Source organism: Antedon mediterranea, chromosome 8 (assembly GCF_964355755.1).
Source record: "Antedon mediterranea chromosome 8, ecAntMedi1.1, whole genome shotgun sequence".
NCBI lineage: Eukaryota > Metazoa > Echinodermata > Crinoidea > Comatulida > Antedonidae > Antedon > Antedon mediterranea.
The window spans coordinates 3,246,611-3,267,291 of record NC_092677.1 but is presented as its reverse complement, the minus strand read 5'-3'; the positions used below and the strand labels follow the sequence as shown (position 1 = coordinate 3,267,291).

The following is a 20,681-nucleotide window of genomic DNA, read 5'->3' as shown; positions in this document are numbered from 1 at the left end:
AACGTCAATCTAACGTATTTTAACGTCAACCATCTTATGTCCGCGTAACTTAACTATCGAAAAGTAACGTCGATCTATCGAAATATGACGTCAAACTATCGCAATGTAACGTCGAACTATCGCAATTTGCTGACGTCATACTATCGCAATGTGACATCAAAGTACTATTGTAAATATTTTTTTGTATTATATGTCATATTATTCGGGGTAAAAAATTCATAAGCTTAAGTCACAATACTTCACTTTAATTGATACAACATATATGTACAACAACACGTTTTCGTTTGAATTTAAAGAGCGGTTTCATGACCTCATGAAAGTAAAAAAATATATATATTCTATGTTGGATTTTGCATCAAGTACTAACAGGCTGTTGTGCAAATTTCAACTGTTGTCTAATGGTATTGATAGGCTGGCTGAACCTTGTCAGTCCCTGTGACTGCATGGCGTTCAGAAGTAGTTTGCTGTCGTTCGTACCGCCGCTGTCAAATTCACCCGATTGGTATAATTGCCGCATCATGCTGCGGAAACGACTCTGTTTTACTGTCGACTTTGGTTTAGGCGGTAGAATTAGTTGGAGACCGTGTTGTAAGTTGAACGTTATCTTTGGTGCTTCATCCACTATCAAGTACAAAAGTCATACAAAATCTTATTAATTATAATATCAATTTGTGTTTATGAAATGATATCTAGTTAAGAATTATAAAACTGCAAAACCTTTTTTTAAAAAGAATAATAAAACCATTAGCGGTAATTTGGTTACAGAAGTAGATAAACGCCAAGGCAAAGCCGTATGTTTTGCTTTCGGTGGCTGCTTGACTATTATAATTTTTTTTTATGACGTCATAGGTCTACTCACCAGATCTTCCAATAGCTTGTTTAAATTTGTATTGACCATCCGTAAACTGTAATGGTGGATTCATGATGCTGTGCGTGCGCTGGATTGTTGCAGATGCCGTTGATTCCATTCGACGTACTGGGGCAAACCGTTCTCGGCAAAATCTTAAAAAATAAATTTTGCATTTTTAGATCGATGCGGTACGGTACTTTGTGCAGTCCGTAAACAAAACTGAACACATTTTAATTAAAATCGCTCTCAATCATACGATGTATTACGTAATAAAAAACAACTTGAAAACATTTATTGACTACTCTAAGCAAATAGCGAACGCGACGCATGATGGGAAGGAATTGGGAGCAAACGTGACGTTTGCTCCCAAACCCTTCCCATCATGCATTGAGCAATGACGTTCCTCGCGAAATCCAGCTATTTGCGATAAACCTTATACAACGCATCGCAAGTAGTTAGACCAGTAAAAATGGTCAAATTTATTGCGTTATTTCGTGTGCTAAGGAGAAAGCTTCGTTCCAATTAGAGACTTAACGCAAGCGAGTTGACCACCAATGACAAGCAACCGTTGAATAATCCCTCACTTGTGATTGGTCATTTCGTTGCTTACGAAATGAGTAGATTGGATCAGAGAAATGATGGTAAATAAAAAAGAGATATAAAAATAGATTTCTTACTTCTTCCAGCAGTAGAGTACAACAGCGAATATTGATACTGTGGCGTCGTGGAACAATCCTCTTTCTATAAGTCCACTATTTGCTGTATCCAGAATCTGATCTGCTATTTCTTGCGATATGTTAATCTGAAATGGCAGGTAGAGTAATAGACAAATTAGCAAACAGTCGCTGAGGAAGGATTCCTCTAAGCCACCGTGCCATTCGCATCCGGCACTTCGCGCGCAGGACACCAAACGTATCGTCACGCACCACCAGTGGCGGGATTCCGACTATGGAACGCCGTAATTCCTGGTGGTAGCATCGAATTTTGTCTAATCTACTAAGCCACCGTGCAATTTACATACACACGCACATGATTCGGCTCTTTTCCCTGTTCTATTCTTGGGGCGCAGGGCACCGAACGTATCGTCACGCACCACCAGAGGCGGGATTCTTTGAACGCCGCAATTGCTGGTGGTAGCATCTCATTTGTCTAATCTAAAGCTCTGTCTACATTATCAAACTTTTATGTGACAACAAATGTGATGTGCTCATATGGACATGATGACGTCATATCACTACCATATTTGGGCACATCAGTTTGATAGTGTAGACAGAGTTAAGGAGTTGTTGATAGTCAGTTCATATACTAACCTGTAGCTTAGGTGGTACATGTGAATCAATGTAACAGCTGATAATGGCTCGTGCCTTCAGTTGGACAAACTCTTCGTCGTCAATCGTGTAGGTTCCTTGTGAAGCTGCTCTGGCGGCGTTATCGGCCAACTGTTTGTACCTGTCAAATTAATTGTTAAACTTGGACTAAACTTTCTTAGCGCAGAGTCTGTTTATAACATGCATATTATGAACAAACAATTGACACCGCAAAGCGTGCTTAAGCTTGGTTCTTAAGCTTGGTTCCCACTAGAACGTAACGCAAGGACGTAAACGCAACGCAAGCGTTTTAACCAATGACAAGCGAAGTTATAGACAGTTAGCAATCACAAACGAATAAGCCATCGCCTGTGATTGGTCAATTAACTTACGTTGCGTTACGTCCTTGCGTTGCGTCGCTAGTGGGAACCACGCTTTACTATAACGCAACGCAGGGACGTAAACGTATCGAAAGTAGTTTGACCATTATAGTGATAAAAGTAATTGCATTGTCCCACTTAAGAGACGTAACGAAAGCAAGTTGACCAATGACAACCGACAGTTGAATAATCCATCGCCTTTGATTGGTTAAATCGCTTACGTTGCTCGTACGTCCTGCGCCACCAATGGGAACCAAAGCATTATGGAAACGTATTGCTTGATATGTCTAGTTGGCGGTTATTAGGCCTACATATTGTCGTATTGACGCGGATTGTAGCCTACCTTTCAACCTCTGCTAAAAATCTGAGGTCATTCTGAATTCTATCAACAATCACTACTTTGTTGCAGATCACTCGTTTAAGTAAAATACCGGATTGTTTTTGTCCTGACAGGAAAAAACGGAATGTTTATAGTAGTGCGATAGCGCTAGTAACAATCTGTTATGCATGAGTAATTAATGAATGACGTAATGCATAAACTGGGAAGATTTTGTATTCGTGGTTCGCTGCGAGTACGGGAGTCCGGAATGTGTCAAGCCAGATATCTTGTATATAACGGTGAAGTTAACTTATTGACCGCGCCATCAGAGGCATATATTTTCATAAAATCAATAAGTTTCTGGTGTTTTTTAAATGAACGGATTTTGGATTGCTGATATGAAGAAATTAGCTGCTGTAATCCCAGCTGATTAAAGGGGCTTACTTTCGAGATCTTTATGAACTTCTTTTCGCATGAAGTTCTCAAACAGGAGTAGCGATACTGGGTTCAGTAACCCTCGTCTAAAGCTGACAACACTACTGATGAATATTCTCCATAATAATTTCTGAAGTTTAAAAAAAAAGCATAAATTATATAATATTCGGCAAATAACGGAAGAACGTACAGACACTCACACGGATGAAGACCAGGGACGGACGGATTGCAATAAAGGTTTTAAGCTACTAAGGTCTTGGACTTAAGCCTTTATAATTACAATCCGCTCCAGGACCTCCAAAGTCAAGATGCTTTGACAGATTAAAAACTTTAATTGAAATATATCGACTAACTGAAGACCGACCTATTTGGCGACCCAGTTTTGAAGTCACGCCTGTCAGACGGAATCGAATAAATGAATGAAAGTTATTGTTCTTAAACTCTGTCTACACTATCAAACTAGTTTGACAAAAGAAAGTGTGATGTGCCCAAATATGGTGGTGATATGGCCAAATATGGTAGTGATACAACATCATCATGTCCATATATGGGCACTTCACACATAAAGTTTAATATTGTTAGACAGCGTTACCCTTTTCTTATGTCGTCCTGTCCTGTCAATTCGAGTTGAGAGCGATGACTCGGTCAATACCATTTCCGGCTCTTCTGGAAATGAGTCTCTGTACAATTCAAACCTTTGAAACACATTGAAACAGATATAAATCATAAGAAAAATTTAAATTATTGATTGCTTTAGAAAATAAAGTTAAAATCATGTTATTGTCTTACCAGTTGTCTTCTATACTTATAGCAACACAAGCCTGAGCTAACATGATCATCTGAGGTGTCACTTTTTCCAAATATGGAATATCTTCAATTATTTCAGCGCTACACTGCAAAGCCGAACCTAACAGTAGAAAACACGTTTTAAACGTATATTTTGATCGGGAATTTATTATTCAAAATTATACACCGTATACGTACGAATTTAATAGAAGATTCCTTTACCGTTTCCAGTGGATTTGTTGAAAAACTTTTTGACAATCTGGTTGGTCTTCATTTGTCGTGATTTGGCGTCTTTGAAAATACTCTTCATGTTCTCCACTGCTTGCCAAAAGAGAAGTGGCAAGTCACTCTTCTCATGTGCTAAGAACCGTCTGAAGAACTCAAGTTGAGAGCTGTCTCTGAGTATCTCACGGAATGATCTGAAATTGGCACAGTACATATTAAACGTTAAGAGATGAGATAACATGGAGACATACTGGAGTTGAAAAGAAGAAAGAGGATAGATGAGCTGTCTGTGAGTGTCTCACTGAAAAATCGGAAATTGTTATCATATCACACGTTCAAGGTACTTAGGATACAAGAACAAAAATAAGAAGTATACTGTAGTTGGAGAGGACTGAAGAGAATTAATTCTTACTTGGGTTGTAACGGACGATAGGGAATCCTTCCGTTTTTGTTCCTAATAGTTTTTAGAGTTGAGAGGCTTCCTATCAAGGAATCTCTCGATTCTGTCGTTGCTCCTATCGGCTTTGATATTTGTCGAATTTCCATTACCGGTACTTTTATTTCTTCAGCTTTCGGTTCGATCTTTTCCGGTTCCTCAATATATTTCACTTCCTCTTTGGCTAATATAAAAGTAATTTCTTATTGTTAGCAATCCAAAACTAAATGTCTTTTTTCATAATGGTTTTAATTGGAGAGATTATTGAAGAGTGTACTAACATTTACGAATAACTTTAATCTTTGTCGGTTTCAAACTTCCTTCATCATCGCTGTCACTATCTGGATCTGACAAGTCGGCCATGCTGTCTTCGTTTTCTAAAAAAATCATACTTTTTGTCAATATGTAACGGGTATAACCATCGGTGTTCACTATTTAATAGTGTAGTATTTGTAGTACAAAAGTAGATTTTAGACTTTAAGAAACACCAAAAGTATTAAAAAATGTTATAATATGTAAACATGGAATTAGTTGTGAACCCGAACAAGTTTATACTTACTTGTGGGTTCTAGGACACCTACCCCCTAGACAGTTACCCCCCGGATGTTTACCCGTTAGGACAACTACCCCCCGGACCAACTACCCCCCGGACAACTACCCCCTTAGGACAACTACCCCCTTAGGACAACTACGCCCCCCCGGACAACCACCCCCTTAGGACAACTACCTCCTTAGGATAACTACCCCCGGGTAACTACCCCCGGTCAACTATTCCCCGGTCAACTACCCCCCCCCCCGACCAACTACCCTCCCCCTCCCCCGACCAACTACCCTACCCCCCCCCCCCCCCTCCCCCCGACCAACTACCCTCCCCCACGGGTGTTTCGAAACTATAGAGACCCGAGACCCGAGACCAGAGACCTGACACGAGACCCAATACGAAAAGGGAGACCTATATTTGGGTCTCCCTTTTCGTATATTAGAGTCTCCCTTTTCGTATAGTGTGGTATCTCTTTTCGTATAGTGGGGTCTCCCTTTTCTTATAGTGGGTCTCCCTTTTCGTATATTTGGGTCTCCCATTTTGTATATTTGGGTCTCCCTTTTCGTATATTTGGGTCTCCCTTTTCGTATATTTAGGTCTCCCTTTTCGTATAGTGGGGTCTCCCTTTTCGTACGTGGGTCTCCCTTTTCGTATATTTAGGTCTCCCTTTTCGTATTGGGTCTCGGTTTCTCTGGTCTCGGGTCTCTAGTTTCGAAACACCCGTTTTTAACCGATTATTCTGTTTAACAGCACGCTAGACCCTAGATGTGCTAGATTTAAAGTACCGTATTTTTATTGAAAAAACGGCCTAGGCTGTTTATTGTTTAGGTGGTTTTTAGGTGGACATTTATTGGAAGAAAGTTGTTTATTCAATGGGAGGGGGTATAATCTAATGGAAAAAGATGCCGATTATTCCATATGATGTTTCATGGGAGTGACATAGTCACCGTTTATTTGAGGGGAATTTATTTAAAGATCGCCGTTTATTCGGTGAGTGAACATTGAGGTCAAATATCAAAAGTGATATTATTCTTCAAGTGTACAAAAATACATATATGAAAAATTGGAGACAAAAATTAATTCTTTTAAGACCCAGTGGTTATCGAAGCATTGTCCTGACGCAAAAATTATTATTATTATTAGCGAACCCAGTCTTTACAGTAAATACAGGGAATACTATAATACGTTCGACTATCCTATGATCATGTGTGACAATCTTCAGTTTATACCAGGCTATATTTATGTTCAATCATTTACTTTTGTTTACAATAATGAATAGTAATTCGTCAAAGTAACGAATTAAAATATAGTTATTAATTCCTATTATACACTGTTGCAGAGTCAGGTTGTTGAATGGTCTGGGTGGTAGTTGTCCGTCCGGAAAGTAGTTGTTCTAAAGGGATAGTTTTCTGGGTGGTAGTTGTCCAGGAAGTAGTTGTCCTACGAGTATTGTGTCAGAGGTAGTTGTCCGCGGGGTAATTACCCGGGGTGGGGGTAATTGTCCGGGGGGGGGGGGTAATTGTTCCTAGGGGTAATTGTCCGGGGGGTAGTTGTCCAGGGGGTAGTTGTCCAGGGGGTTGTTGTCCTAAGGGGGTTGTTGTCCTAAGGGGGTATTTGTCCGGGGGGTAGTTGTCCGGGGGTAGTTGTCCTAAAGGGGTAGTTGTCCTAAGGGGGTAGTGGTCCAGGTGGTGGTTGTCCGGGGGGGTAGTTTTCCTGGGGGTAAATGTCCAGGGGGTGAATATCCGGATACGTTACTTGTGTAAGACGATAGACTTTTAGCGTGCTCAAAGGACTTGATAATTCTTCGCGGAACCAGAGCTTTCGAAAGACCTATATCACCATAATCATCTGTCTTGGAGGTCGTGGCATCACCAGACTTCTCGTCGGTAATGTCGTCTTTTTTAGATGGCTGCTGATTGTTAGTCAAGCTGACTGAAGCTGGTTGTTGATCACTTCTTCTCTTCATCCAAGCTCTGGCAGCTTTCTTCCTTGTCTGTAAATAGAAACAAGAGGTTTTAGATTGATCTGATTGACTAGAATTTGTAAATTGAATACTGTAGGCCTATTAGTTTTATTCACTAATCGTACCGTTCGATTGAGGAATTCCTCTCCATCGTACTTCTTGAACAGTTGCAACACCTCTCTCAGCTTTTCACAAACCAGGCCTTGTACATACCGAACACATTCGTCTGTGACATAACTATCCAGTGTCAAGTATTCCGCCAATTTTTGCATCAAGTGATTTCCAAGTTGAATACACTGGCTACTGGAGCTGGTAAGATACACCGTTTTGATATGCATTGCAGCAATGTACCTTACTCTGTGACCGCTGGTGTCAAAATGATAGATGGCCGTGTTTAGGTAATCTTCTGATTTCTGCCAGAATTTCAAGTATTTGATGTTTTGTTGCTGTCCATTGCAACGTAAGAAATTTTCAAACGGACCTCCAGCAAGTCTGTCCGAAACAATGGTGTCAAACACGCTAACAATCTCATTTTCATTGACAACAGATCTCAAGTTCCAATCGACGTAACAAGGTTCTGTAACAGAAACATCGTGAAATGCGCTTAACTGAGACTTGTTCGTCTGATTAGGTAAAGATGAAACCATTGGGTCGCATTCTGATTGGCTGGTTTTTTGTTTTTGTTCAGTCTTGACTATTGTTATGCTCGGCTTCTTATTAATCACTGGTAACTTATGCCTTTCTTCGTTCTCCTCAACCTTCCCCATCGCTTTATTGGCTATCTGCTCTAAACGTGCCAAGTTCGCTTTGGTTAATGGTCTCATTACACCATTTTTTCCAGGAGTCTTTCTTCTTCCTCCCCCCATCGTTATGTAATGTGCTTTTAATGACTCTCTGTATTTGTCTTTTGTAGCGTTTAAAGGGTCTGTTTTATTGTTTGAACCGTTTTCTTTTACTTTCTGAAGTTGTCGTAAACCCGGTTTGCGTGCATCTTCAAGAGAGGGGTCGCCAATCTTTTTACCTTTCTCCCCTCCTTTGAATTTAGAAGTAGTCTCTTCAGCAGCACTAGATTCGCGTGTACGTGATTGCATTAGCATTGATAAATCACTGAATTCGATGCCTTTTTCTGGTGTGTTTTTCTTTTTCTTTCGTGGCCCAGGAGATTTTATTTCTCTAACGTCTTGTTTTTCAGTCGATCCCATGGAAGTTCTTGCAGCATCATTATCCATCAACTCTTGTTTTTTATCGTCATCAGATTCAATGACTTGTTGTATTTCGTCTGTTTTATCAGATGTTTCTTCAGTTTTCTGAGATACTGTTTCTTTGCTATTTTGCTCTCTACTCTTCTCTACTGTTTCCACTGGAAAAACAAAGAGGCACATCTCAGTTAAGTTAAAAAAACTGAACAGAGAACAAGGTCATTGCTTACGACGTTTTTCATTTATAACTTGCCTTCCTTTTGAGGAACCATTGGTTGTTGTCCTTCTGGTGTGTGTACTGGTTCAATATCCAAGTTGTCAGGAGATTCTGATGGTGGAGTAGTGGGTTCTGTCTCTTCTGAAATTTTTTCCACGGAAATATTAGGTGGAGGCAATCCATCAGGTGGGTTCCATTCATTCTCGTCATACTGGTCTTTATTAACTACTGTATCTTCTAATTTCAACGTGGCTGCCAGTTCGGTACTAATACTCGACGATGTGAACATTGACAGCACGTTGAGATGCGTCTTGCCTTCAACCCTAATGTTATCTGACATCACTTCCTGTTTTTTGGAACCTTTGTCGGTGTCGGTAAGTTCAGACAAACTTCGAACGTGAATCATACAACAACCAGGTTGATACACAATGTCTCTTTGAACTGTTGAAGAGAAAAGGTGATATTATACTGTTTAGGTAACGTCCTAGCCTCTGGGTTGAGTATAAAAGTAAAACTTATGCTTGGTTACCACTAGCACGCAACGCAAGTGATTTGACCAATCACAAGCGATGTATTATCTTATGACGTCTTACTAACCTTCTCTATTTTTCATCCACGTTGTCTTACTGCTGATCAGAAATCGTGGAACCCAGTAATTTTTTAAAGATTTCAGGATAAATCCTTGGACGATAGTTAATGTGTTTATAGTATCAAAGGAATCTGTCGTCGTCTTATCAGAATCTACAGGTAATATACCATGTTTGCGACTCATGAACTCTGAATTGTTAATATGAAATAGTTTATCAAAAATTAGCATTGATACAGAGACAAATAATGATAATAATTTATAATCAATACCGGTAATGATGATGATAATCATATCAAATTGAAATGATGGCCGAAGATGATGAATATTATATCAATACCTGAACAAGGCTTCCATTCGTCCCACAGTTCCATAACTCCTCCATTTTTGTAATACTTGGCCGAGATTTTACTGAACAGTTCCCGACTCAGTTCTTTGTCATCTTTCGTCGCTTTTCGGAATCGTTCGGCATCTATCCAGAACTCGTAGCCTCGTTCTCCTGCGGTGCCAACCAAAAACGTCCGAAAGCGTCGCATTCCGGATGCTTTGCTTAAGCATTTGCTAAGAAGGTTTCGGTCTATTGTCTTGTCTTCCAATCCTATTTACCGTATTTTTGTTATATTGAGAATGAGATAAACAGTATAGTATTGTACTTAGGTTTAATCTCTAGCCCTTATTCTTTCAATCACGTCTATGCTCATCTTATTAAGATCTGTCTACACTTTCAAACTGGTTTGTGAAAAAAAGTGTGGTGTGCCATGACATCATTATGGGCACATCACATTTGTTTGACGTTTGTCACAGAGTTTGATAGTGTGGACAGAGCTTTATAGTCTCTTATAGCTTTTCCTTCCACTAAATTTCAATGTAATGCATTGTTATACGTTATTTACCGTTTTCAGTAGTAATTGCATGAGTTGGCTGGTGTAAATGTGTCTTTAGTAGATGCTTACACAGAGTGTAATGTAGGTAGAGGTCTGTTTTAAAGAATAGCGGAGCACGATGCGTTCTCAACCATCTCATTAACTTCACTCGATCTAAACGCTTTCAAGACATGAATTAAAGGTGATATTTAGAATAACTTACAATAGGCACACCTCATAGTATACATTACAGGTTCATCTTTTATTTTAAGCAAGAAGTATTCATAGTTATAATAACTTATGATACCATTAAGGCTAATATTAACTTACGTGTTCAGTTCGTTTTAAAGGAGGGTCTAGCTCAAATACATGCTCCGAGAAACGATATAACAACCGTTGAGCAAAAATCTGTTTAAATATGAAAGACAAAATGATTGTAAATTTTATGTAGGCCTAAAAAGTAAAGCTACCGTTTCTGTGTTGTGCTGTAAACGGAGAAAGTATTCATTATAGGGGGCCTATAATAATATGAATATTGATATTAAATTTTAAACACTGATTAGACTTTACCGGTAAAGATAGAAATATATTGAAATAATCGACGAACGTGCGGTCAGAAAGCAGTCGAGCTAATTCCGTCTCGGTAGGAATTGGACCTGAAAGATTGAAAATCAAAAAGAATATTTTTTATGATCACCTCACCACTAGCATAGCCTAGATGTTTAGGTACGAGCTGTCGTTAGTAACTAACATAGAAAACTGATCTCACCTTTTGGTTCTAAATCATTTATATCAAAATCCATTTTAAATTCATTTATCCTTTCTTATATTGTTTTACTCGTCAAGTCTCTCAGCCATCGCCGACATCGTATATTAAAACCTGTACGGCCGGTTGTTCCGAGTGTACCTTTGTTGTTGTTGTCTCCCACCAGTGCTAGTTACTACAGCGACAGATGCGTATTTCGGAAAAATGTAAGGTTGCGCCGGCCCGACGCGTTGTTCGCACGATACGCACTATATTCTTTTTCATTTAATGGCGCTCTAGTAATATCTAGCTAAAAGAACGGTGTACAAACAAAATGACGTCATTCAAGACTCACAAAGCGGCGTGTGGTGGTAGGTAAGATGTGACATACTCATATACGTAAAACTGCTGGACAAATAAGTCAAATAAAATTAAGGTAATTCTCAGCAATTATAATATTAGTATTTTTAGTCGCGTACAAACGCGACTCTACAGCTCACTAGGCCTATGTAGGTCGGTTGCTCAAATTTTAGCACGCGACTGCAGCCATGTATATAGCCTTATTAAAATGCAGATAAGAAACACGTAGGCTGTACGACGTGTTATTAACTGTTATGCTAAATCTAGGCACCATCCATGCACGTTCTCCTATACCGTACCGTATCGTACCCATATAGGCATTTTAATGTTTAACATTTTTAAAGAAATTCTATTCTGACCAATGATATCAACGTTCTTTGATGATAGCTAGTTATTGACCATCAAACGTTCTACAACCTACATTTAGTTAGTAATTGAATTAAATTGAGTTAGTATGAGATTTTAAAAATCAATCGCATTTTTATCTGTACGCACGGCGACAACATGCAAATGATCGGTAGAGTAAGGCCCTGAGTTCAAACCAAAGAGAGTGACGAAGCATCTAAAATGTTATCGTTAATGGATTATAATGATATTGGAATTCTGTCCACTAATGTATACATTCATTCATAAGCAATATGACGTTAACTATGGCATTATGACGTCAACTATCGCATTATGACGTCACTATCGCATTATGACGTCAACTATCGCATTATGTCGTCAACTATCGCATTATGTCGTCACGAGTTTGTGTATTATTGTCATATTATTCGGTTAAAAAAAACCATTTGAAACTTATGTTACTTAACTTTAATTGATACAACAACATTATTTCGTTTGAAGAAAAAGTATTAGTTCGTTATGACGTCATAAACAAAACAATATTCTGTCTAGGATTTGTTGAATTGCATTTAGTTAGGCACACCAGCAGGCATAAATTGCTGTGCAAATTTTAACTGTTGTCTAATGCTATTTATAGACTGGCTAAACCTTCTATGTTGCTTAGCGCTCATTCCCTGTGACGACTGCTGCATGACGTTCAGTAGTATGTCGTTTGTGCCGCCGCTGTCAAATTCACCGGATTGGTATAGTTGCCGCATCATGTTGCGGTAACGGTCGTGGTTTACGGCGGACTTTGGTTTAGGCGGTAGAATTAGTTCCAGGCCCTGCTGTAGGTTGAACGTTATCTTCGGTGGGTCGTCCACTATCAAGTAAAACAATCAACAAGTTTATACCAAATCTTACACTAATTATTACGCAATATTATTGTTTAAATGTTTGCATGGCGAATAATTGTAAAAACACTGCCACATTTCAATGAAAGATTGTTTGCGGAGAATTTTGAGAAAGTGAGACAAAATGTATAGAGTTTGTGTGGAGTTTTTGTTTGCATTCGGTGACTGAATTGTTGGGTTTGATTTCATGCTCACCAGATGTTCCAGTAATGTGTTTTAATTTGTATTGACCATTCTTAAACTTCAATGGTGATCTCTTGCTGCGTTTCTTGGTCTTGGGAGGCTTAGTCAATGTTGCAGACTCAGACGGCGCAATCCTTTCTCTACAAAACCTAACGAAATAAAACGTTATTATACAAATAAAACTAACAAATTGGTCGTTCGGCACACTGTACTATAATTTCATTCTTTTCTCAGTTTAAAAACTAAAAACGTCTAAGCAATCATAACAATTCTTACTTTTTCCAGCAATAGAGTACAACAGCGAATATTGATACTATCGCGTCGTGGAACAATCCTCTTTCTATCAGTCCACTGTTTGCTGTATCCAGGATCTGATCTGCTAATTCTTGCGATATGTTAATCTGAAATTGAGTCGTGAATACCCATGTTAGAAAACTTATATTCGAAGTTTCAAATGTAACGTACAGTAATCTTGTATCTCAATGACTTGCGCTCGTCAGTTAGGATATATCTAGTGACTGTTGCAGATTTGGGAGTACCATACTAACCTGTAGCTTAGGTAGTACATGTGAATCAATGTAACAACTGATAATGGCTCGTGCCTTCAGTTGGACAAACTCTTCGTCGTCAATCGTGTAGGTTCCTTGTGAGGCTGCTCTGGCGGCGTTATCAGTTAACTGTTTGTACCTGTCAAAAAATCATACAGATAGATAGATAATAGTTTGCAATAATATAAACTGTCTTGGTAGTAGTGTGACAGCGCTAGTTACAATCCGTTATGCGTGATTAATTCATTAAATGACGTAATGCATAAACGACATAAACACGGGGCAAGATTGATAGTTGGGGTTCAATGGTAGCTTTACTTGTCATCATCGTATCGATATTTGTAGCCTACCTTTCTACCTCTGCCCAGAATCTGAGGTCGTTCTGTATTCTATCAACAATCACTACTTTGTTACAGATCATTCGTTTAGATTGAACACCGGTTTGTTTTTGTTCTGACAGAAACAAGAAAAAAAGTAATGTTTACAGTAGTGCGATGGTACGTACTAGTTACAATCCGTTATGAATGACGTAATGCATAAACGGCGGACATAAATAGGAAGAAAGAGTTGTACTCGGGGTAATGTAAAGTTTTACAATTTTCATTTTGATTCAAAAGCTTATTATAAACCTGTAACAATGTTTGTATTTTTGCGATGATTTAAGTTAACTAATGGGCTTACTTTCGAGCTCTTTATGAACTTCTTTTTGCACGAACTTCTCGAATAGGTTTAACAATACTGGGTTCATTAATCCTCGTCGAACGCTGGCCACATTACTGATGAACATTCCCCATAATGCTTTCTGAAAGTAACGAAAAGCATTACTTCATTATTGCGCATCGTCACGCTTCGTAACGCAGTGAATTGACCAATCATAAGCGACAGTCGGCGGATTATCAAAGTTACATGTCATTTCAAGTGGAAACCGAACTTGCATACCAACATTAACAATGTCATTACTATGATAGCTTATACATTTAAATGAGTTTATTCTTACACTTTTCTGTCCTGGTGCCATTCGAATTGTGAGCAGAGACTCGGTCCCTGTCGTCTCCGCCTCTTCTTCCGGAAATGAGTCTCTGTATAATTCAAACCTTAAAAATATAATCGAATAACAATGAAAAGTAAACAAATACAAGGAGAAATCAAATCGTAATTTTAAAAACAAATTTAAAAATATTTGGAGAAGCTTAAGGAGTCTATTTGCTCACCAATTATCTTCGATGCTCTTAGCGACACAGACCTGAGCTGACATGATCATCTGAGGTGTCACTTTGTCCAAATATGGAATATCTTCAATTATTTCAGCGCTACACTGCAAAGCCGAACCTGGAATGAATGTACGTATGGAAATTAAACGTGGTTATACGCATGCGCACAAGCTTTCTTGGCTTTGATAAAAATTCTTTACTAACAAGCTACATACCATATCCAGTGGATTTGTTGAAGTACTTTCTGACAATCTGGTTGGTCTTGCTTTGTCGTGATTTGGCGTCTTTGCAAACATTCTTCATATTCTCCACAGATTGCCAAAAGAGGATTGGCAAGTCACTCTTCTCACGTGCCAAGAATCGTTTGAAGAACTCAAGTTGAGAGCTGTCTCTGAGTATCTCACTAAATGATCTGAAATTAACGTTAAGAGATGAAATAACATGGAGACATACTGGAATTGAAAAGAAGAAAGAGGACTGATGAACTCAAGTTGAGAGCTATATGTGAATGTCTCACTGAAAAAAGTCACCAGTAAATTAAGAGATCATGTAGACATAATGTAGTTGAAAGGCACCAGAGGACTAATGTTTAAAGGCCAACTCAGACAGCGTCGTACGACGACACCCGATACAAAATTAAACAATTTCTCTCGATGACCTAAAAACTACGTCCGACGCTTTCTCACGATCAGACGACTCGTCTCGTCGGGATTCAACTCAGACAGCACAGAAGAGTCAAGAAGTTTCGTCTGGACTTGTCGTACGACGCTGTCCGAGTTGGCCTTTAGTATCTCATTGAATTATCTGAAATTGGCACCAGTATTTGTATACTTATATAATAACGAATTTAAGATAACGAATTTAAAGATAACGAAGGGAACATCATACTGAAGTTAGACAAGTCTTACTTGGGTTGCAACGGTCGGTGGAGAGTCTTGCCATTTTTCTTGATAGTTTCTAAAGTTGAGCCGCTAGCTTTCAACATATCTTTTGATTCTATTCTGCCAGTTTGTGTACGTCTAATTTCTATTTTTTCCACTGCTTTTGTTTCTTCTTTCGATTCGATCTTCTCTGGTTCTTCGATATATTTCACTTCCTCTTTACCTAAGATCAAAACAGATTGCTGATTTATAGAAGTGATCCAAAAATAAATGCATGTCTTTTCTAATTCATGTAATTACTTTTTATTGTGTACTAACATTTACGAATAACTTTAATCTTTGTCGGTTTCAAACTTCCTTCATCGTCACTGTCACTATCTGGATCTGACAAGTCGGCCATGCTGTCTTCATTTTCGTTTTCTAAACAAAATCAGAAAAATACGTTTTTTTGCTATTAATATTTGTTAATCAGATACAAAATTAATAAATAAAGAATTTTACTTGATTTTAACATCAAGAACGAGCATTAAAATGTATAAACATTATTCGGATATATTTTTTTGATACAGATCGAAATGTTTTAAGATCAAGTCTAATAACTTACTTGCGAAAGCTGACAAGCTTTTTGCACGCTCTAATGATTTTATCATTCTGCGCGGAACAAGAGCCTTTGAAAGACCTGTATCATCGTCAGCGTTGGTCTTGGAGGTCGTGGCATTACCAGACTTGTCGTCGGTAATGTCGTCCTTTTTAGGTGGCTGCTGATGGTTAGTCAAGCTGGATGGCAGGATTGACGCTGCTTGTTGTTGATCACTTCGCTTCATCCAAAACCTGGCCGCTTTCTTTCTTGTCTGTAAAAATAGAAATAAGACGTTTGAAAGTGATATGATGGGATTGAATTGAATATACTGTAAGCCTATTATATGTCCATCTCGACCGTACCGTTCGATTGAGAAAGTCCTCTCCATCGTACTTCTTGAACAGTTGCAACACTTCTCTCAGCTTTTCACAAACCAGGCCTTGTACATATCGAACAAATTCGTCTGCAACATAACTATCCAATGTCAGGTATTCCGCCAATTTTTCCATCAGGTCATTTCCAAGTTGAATACACTGACTACTGGAGCTGGCAAGATATACTGTTTTGATATGCATTGCAGTAATGTACCTTACTCTATGGCCGCTGACATCACATTGATAGATGGCAGTGTTTAGGTAATCTTCAGACTTCTGCCAGAATTTCAAGCAGTTGATGTTTTGTTGCTGACCGTTTCTACGTAAGAAATTTTCAAACGGACCCCCTGCAAGTCTGTCCGAAACAATTGTGTCAAACACGCTAACAATTTCGGTTTTATTGACAACGGATCTTAAGTTCCAATAGACATAACATGGTTCCGTTACAGAAACTTTGTGGAAGGCGCTTAAGTGGGACTTGTTTGTCAGGCTAGGTAAAGAGGAAACCATTGGATCACATTCTGATTGACTGACTGTTTGCTCAGTGCCTATAGATATTATGCTCGGCTTCTTAATCTCTGGTAACTTAAGCTTGTCTTCGTTGTCACAAGACTTTCCCATCGCTTTATTGGCAATCTGCTCCAAACGTGCCAAGTTCGCTTTGGTCAATGGTCCCATCTCACCACTTACTCTACGTCCAGATGATACCTTTCGTCTTCTTCCCGCCATTTTTGTAGAGTCTGCTTTTATTGAACCTCGGCGTCCTCCTTTTGTTGCGTTTGGAGGTTCTTCGTCTGTCTTTGTTTTCTTTTTCTTCTTTGGACCATCTTCCTTGACTTTCTGAAGTGCTAGAATGTCTGCTTGAAGTTGGGGTAAACCAAGTTTGAGTGCATCTTCAAGGGAGGGGTCGCCAATTGGTTTCTTTTTGCCTTTCTTTCCTGCTTTGGGTTTGGTAGTCTCTTCAGCAGTCGTCGTCGGAGCGCTAGACTCGTTTGTGAGTGATTGCATTAGCATTGAGAAATCACCAAGACGAAATTCGACTGACATAGCTTGTTGTCGTCTTTTCTGTGGTTTATATTTCTTTTTCTTTGGTGGCACAGGAGTCTTTGTTACTATTACTTCTTGTTTTTCTGTTGTGAAAGACCCCGTGGAAATTCTTCGTAATGATGCAACACCAGAAGAAGACCATGACAGTCGGCGCATGCTGGATGAACTGGAATCTCGCGCCAAAAGTTCAGGTGTGGCAAAACTCTGTCGTCTGCGCTGAGCCATCTTTTTAAACCGTTCGTGATACTGGTTAAATTTTTCGTTGTCTATTCTTTTTTCTTCATCGTCATCTTTGGTGTCTTGTTTTTTATCTTCATCAGATTCAGTGACCTGTTGCGTAGTTTCGTCTATGTTAGTTGGTATTTCATCTGGTTTTTTATTAGTTACTGTTTCTTTGCTTATTTGCTTCTTTAAATCGACCTCTACAGCATTCACTGAAAAAAGACGGATATTACAGTTAAGTAACAGAAATAATACTAGATCTAATAATAGAACAAAACCATTGCTTATTGAAGCATATCATTTGTGACTTACATTCTTTTTGACTGTCATCGTGAAATACTTCACTTTTTTTAGAAACGATTTCTGTTTTTTGTTGTTGCTCTTGTTTTTCTTTTGGTGTGAGTACCGGTTCAACACACGCGTTGTCAGCTTCTGGTGGTGGTGGTGTAGTTGGTTCTGTTTCTTCAGAAATATCTTCCTCAGAGATAGTTGGTAGAGGAAACCCATCACTCGTATTCCATTCATTCTCGTCATACTGGTCTTTATTAGCTGTTGTCGTTTCTCCGGTATCTTCTAATTTCAACATGGCTGCCAGTTCAGAACGCCTGATACTGGATGATGTGAACATTGAAAGCAGATTGTTGACACTCTGGCTCTTGAGATGCGTCTTGCGCGCGACCTTAATGTTATCTGACATCATTTCCTGTTTGTTGGCACCTTCGTCGGTGTCGGTAAGTTCAGACAAATTTCGAACGTGAACCATGCAACAATCAGGTTGATACACTATGTCCTTTTGAACTGAAACAAAGGGTGAACATTGAAAATATTTAACGAGGTTGTGTCAAAGAGAATTGCCAGGCCTATCATTGTCACTAACACCTATGACATCTAGTAGGCCTATGATGACGTCTTACTTACCTTCTCTATTTTTAATCCACGTGGCCTTACATCTGATCAGAAATCGTGGAACCCAGTAATTTTGGAGAGATTTTAAGATGAATCCCTGGACGATGGTAAACGTGTTCAATATTTCATTGTTGTTATTAATGCTGGAATCTGTTGCCGCATCAGAAACTGCAGTTAACATGACGTCACGTTTGCGACGCTTTAACTCTGAAATAATATGAATCAGTTTCATATATGAATTTCAAATACGGTAGTGATAATTATGATTACTTTTGTGATTATAATTATGATTACTGTTGTGATTATGATTATGATTACTGTTGTGATTATGATTACTGTTGTGATTCTGATTACTGTTGTGATTATGATTATGATTACCGTGTTGTAATTATGATTATGACTGTTGTGATTATGATTATGATTACTGTTGTGATTATGGAATTAAAATGAAAAGATGATACTACCTGAAAAGGGCTTCCATTCGTCCCACAGTTCCATAACTCCTCCGTTTTTGTAATACTTGGCCGAGATTTCACGAAACAGTTCCCGACTCAGTTCTTTGTCATCTGTCGTCGCTTTTCGAAATCGTTCGGCATCTATCCAGAACTCGTAGCCTCGTTCTCCTGCGGTGCCAACCAAAAACGTCCGAAAGCGTCGCATTCCGGATGCTTTGCTTAAGCATTTGCTAAGAAGCCTTCGGTCTAATGTCTTGTCTTTCAAGCCTAGTTATGGGTTTATCGAGAAAGATGGAGGTAAATAAAATATATTAGTACAGGCAGGGTGTGTTGTGCGGTTTGGTCGTTAAGATGCTCGACTACTAATACCGCAGTCATTGGTTCAATTTCTGTCAGTGGTTAGGAAGTTTGTCATGACAAAATTCCACTCTCAAAGAGAAGGTTAGATTAAGCCAATTTACACATATGAGCGGTGACCGTAAGCGGAAAACCGAGAGCTTGTACCGATCGTAGTGTTTGTATCTTTCCTGTTTTGTGTAGGCCTAAATGGTATAATAAATAACATAGATTCTATATTTTGTTTTTTTCCGGTTACTGTGTAAATTGGCCTTACTACGTTAATTTTTACTTACCATATTCAGTAGTAATTGCATGAGTTGGTTGGTATAAATGTGTCTTTAGTAGATGCTTACACAGAATGTAATGTAGATAGAGGTCTGTCTTGAAGAATAGTGGAGCACGATGCGTTCTCACCCATCTCATCAACTTCACTCGATCTAAACGCTTAAACATTATTTATAAAGTTCGAATAATAATAATATTTTTTTTTTTTTAAGTAATTTTATTTACAGTACTGCACCTTATCCTTGCCTATATTTTACATATATTACTTACGTATTGAGTTCGTTTTAAAGGAGGGTCAAGCTCAAATACATGCTCCGAGAAACGATATAACAACCGTTGAGCAAAAATCTTAAAGAAAATAAATTGTGAAATGAAAGAATCTAGGCCTAGGCTAGTGATAGACTATACATGCCAATCCTAATACAGTATGAATATTGATATGATAGGCCTATCGAATTTCAAACATTTATTAACTACAATCAAATTACCGGTAATGATAGAAATATATTGAAATAGTCGACGAACGTGCGGTCACAAAGAAGTCGAGCTAATTCCGTCTCGGTAGGAATTGGACCTGAAAGATTGAAAATAAAAGAATAATCTGTCAGTCAGTACTAAACGTTTAGCTTAGGCCTAACTAAAAAGTAAATATAAAACTGAACTAACCTTTTGGTTCCAAATCATTAATATCAAAATCCATTTTAAAATTGTTATTTTATTTTCTTCGGCCACGCTCCGCCTGCCGACTCGACACCATAATATAGAAAACTAAAACTTTTACTTGTTACATTTCTGCGCATTTTGTTGTCTGAGTAACCAGTTACCACAGCGACAGTTATGCGTATTTGGAGAGAAAGTAGTGTTACGCGTAAGAATATTCAAGCTGCGTACTGGACAGATTGGTCACGTCTCGATCATATATCGAGAGTTATACCTAACATTAACAATACCATGTTCACTATTCAAAACCTTAAATTGGGCAACATGATTTTCGATAGTTAAAAATTGATTTTTTTTAAAGGGAAGCAATTTGTAACTGTTTTGTAATGCCTTGCATATCGTTCTTCCATTCTCTAACGTTGTTGGAGCGACTCAGCGTTTTTGTTATGATGATGACGTCATAATATATTTTAAAATATAATTAGGCCCATGGGCTACATCCATTACATTTATTGGCAATTCGTTAACCACCTACGTCAT

General features: G+C 38.5%; 2 protein-coding genes across 2 annotated transcripts; both read right to left on the bottom strand.

Moving 5' to 3' along the window:
* Positions 1-105: 105 nt before the first annotated feature.
* Positions 106-10,910, bottom strand: LOC140057120 (uncharacterized). Its single transcript, XM_072102661.1, has 20 exons — positions 10,877-10,910; positions 10,678-10,763; positions 10,438-10,515; positions 10,138-10,288; positions 9,595-9,842; positions 9,256-9,511; positions 8,695-9,099; positions 7,368-8,602; positions 7,035-7,272; positions 5,020-5,115; positions 4,715-4,922; positions 4,300-4,496; positions 4,081-4,198; positions 3,884-3,986; positions 3,301-3,421; positions 2,881-2,983; positions 2,161-2,299; positions 1,528-1,652; positions 860-1,002; positions 106-621 (listed from the first exon to the last, which is right to left on the bottom strand). The coding sequence occupies exons 1-20, from the start codon at positions 10,908-10,910 to the stop codon at positions 356-358; spliced, it is 4,350 nt and encodes a 1,449-aa protein (XP_071958762.1). The 3' UTR covers positions 106-355.
* A 1,109-nt stretch (positions 10,911-12,019) lies between these two features.
* LOC140057119 (uncharacterized) lies at positions 12,020-19,808 on the bottom strand (the record flags this gene model as incomplete). Its single annotated transcript, XM_072102659.1, has 18 exons — positions 12,020-12,419; positions 12,646-12,782; positions 12,910-13,034; positions 13,182-13,320; positions 13,532-13,634; positions 13,863-13,983; positions 14,179-14,275; positions 14,393-14,510; positions 14,608-14,804; positions 15,301-15,496; positions 15,592-15,693; positions 15,878-16,124; positions 16,216-17,760; positions 17,795-18,294; positions 18,415-18,609; positions 18,867-19,124; positions 19,490-19,640; positions 19,752-19,808. Coding segments are annotated over 18 exons (4,581 nt in total), but the record flags the coding sequence as incomplete, so codon positions are not given.
* Positions 19,809-20,681: the final 873 nt, after the last annotated feature.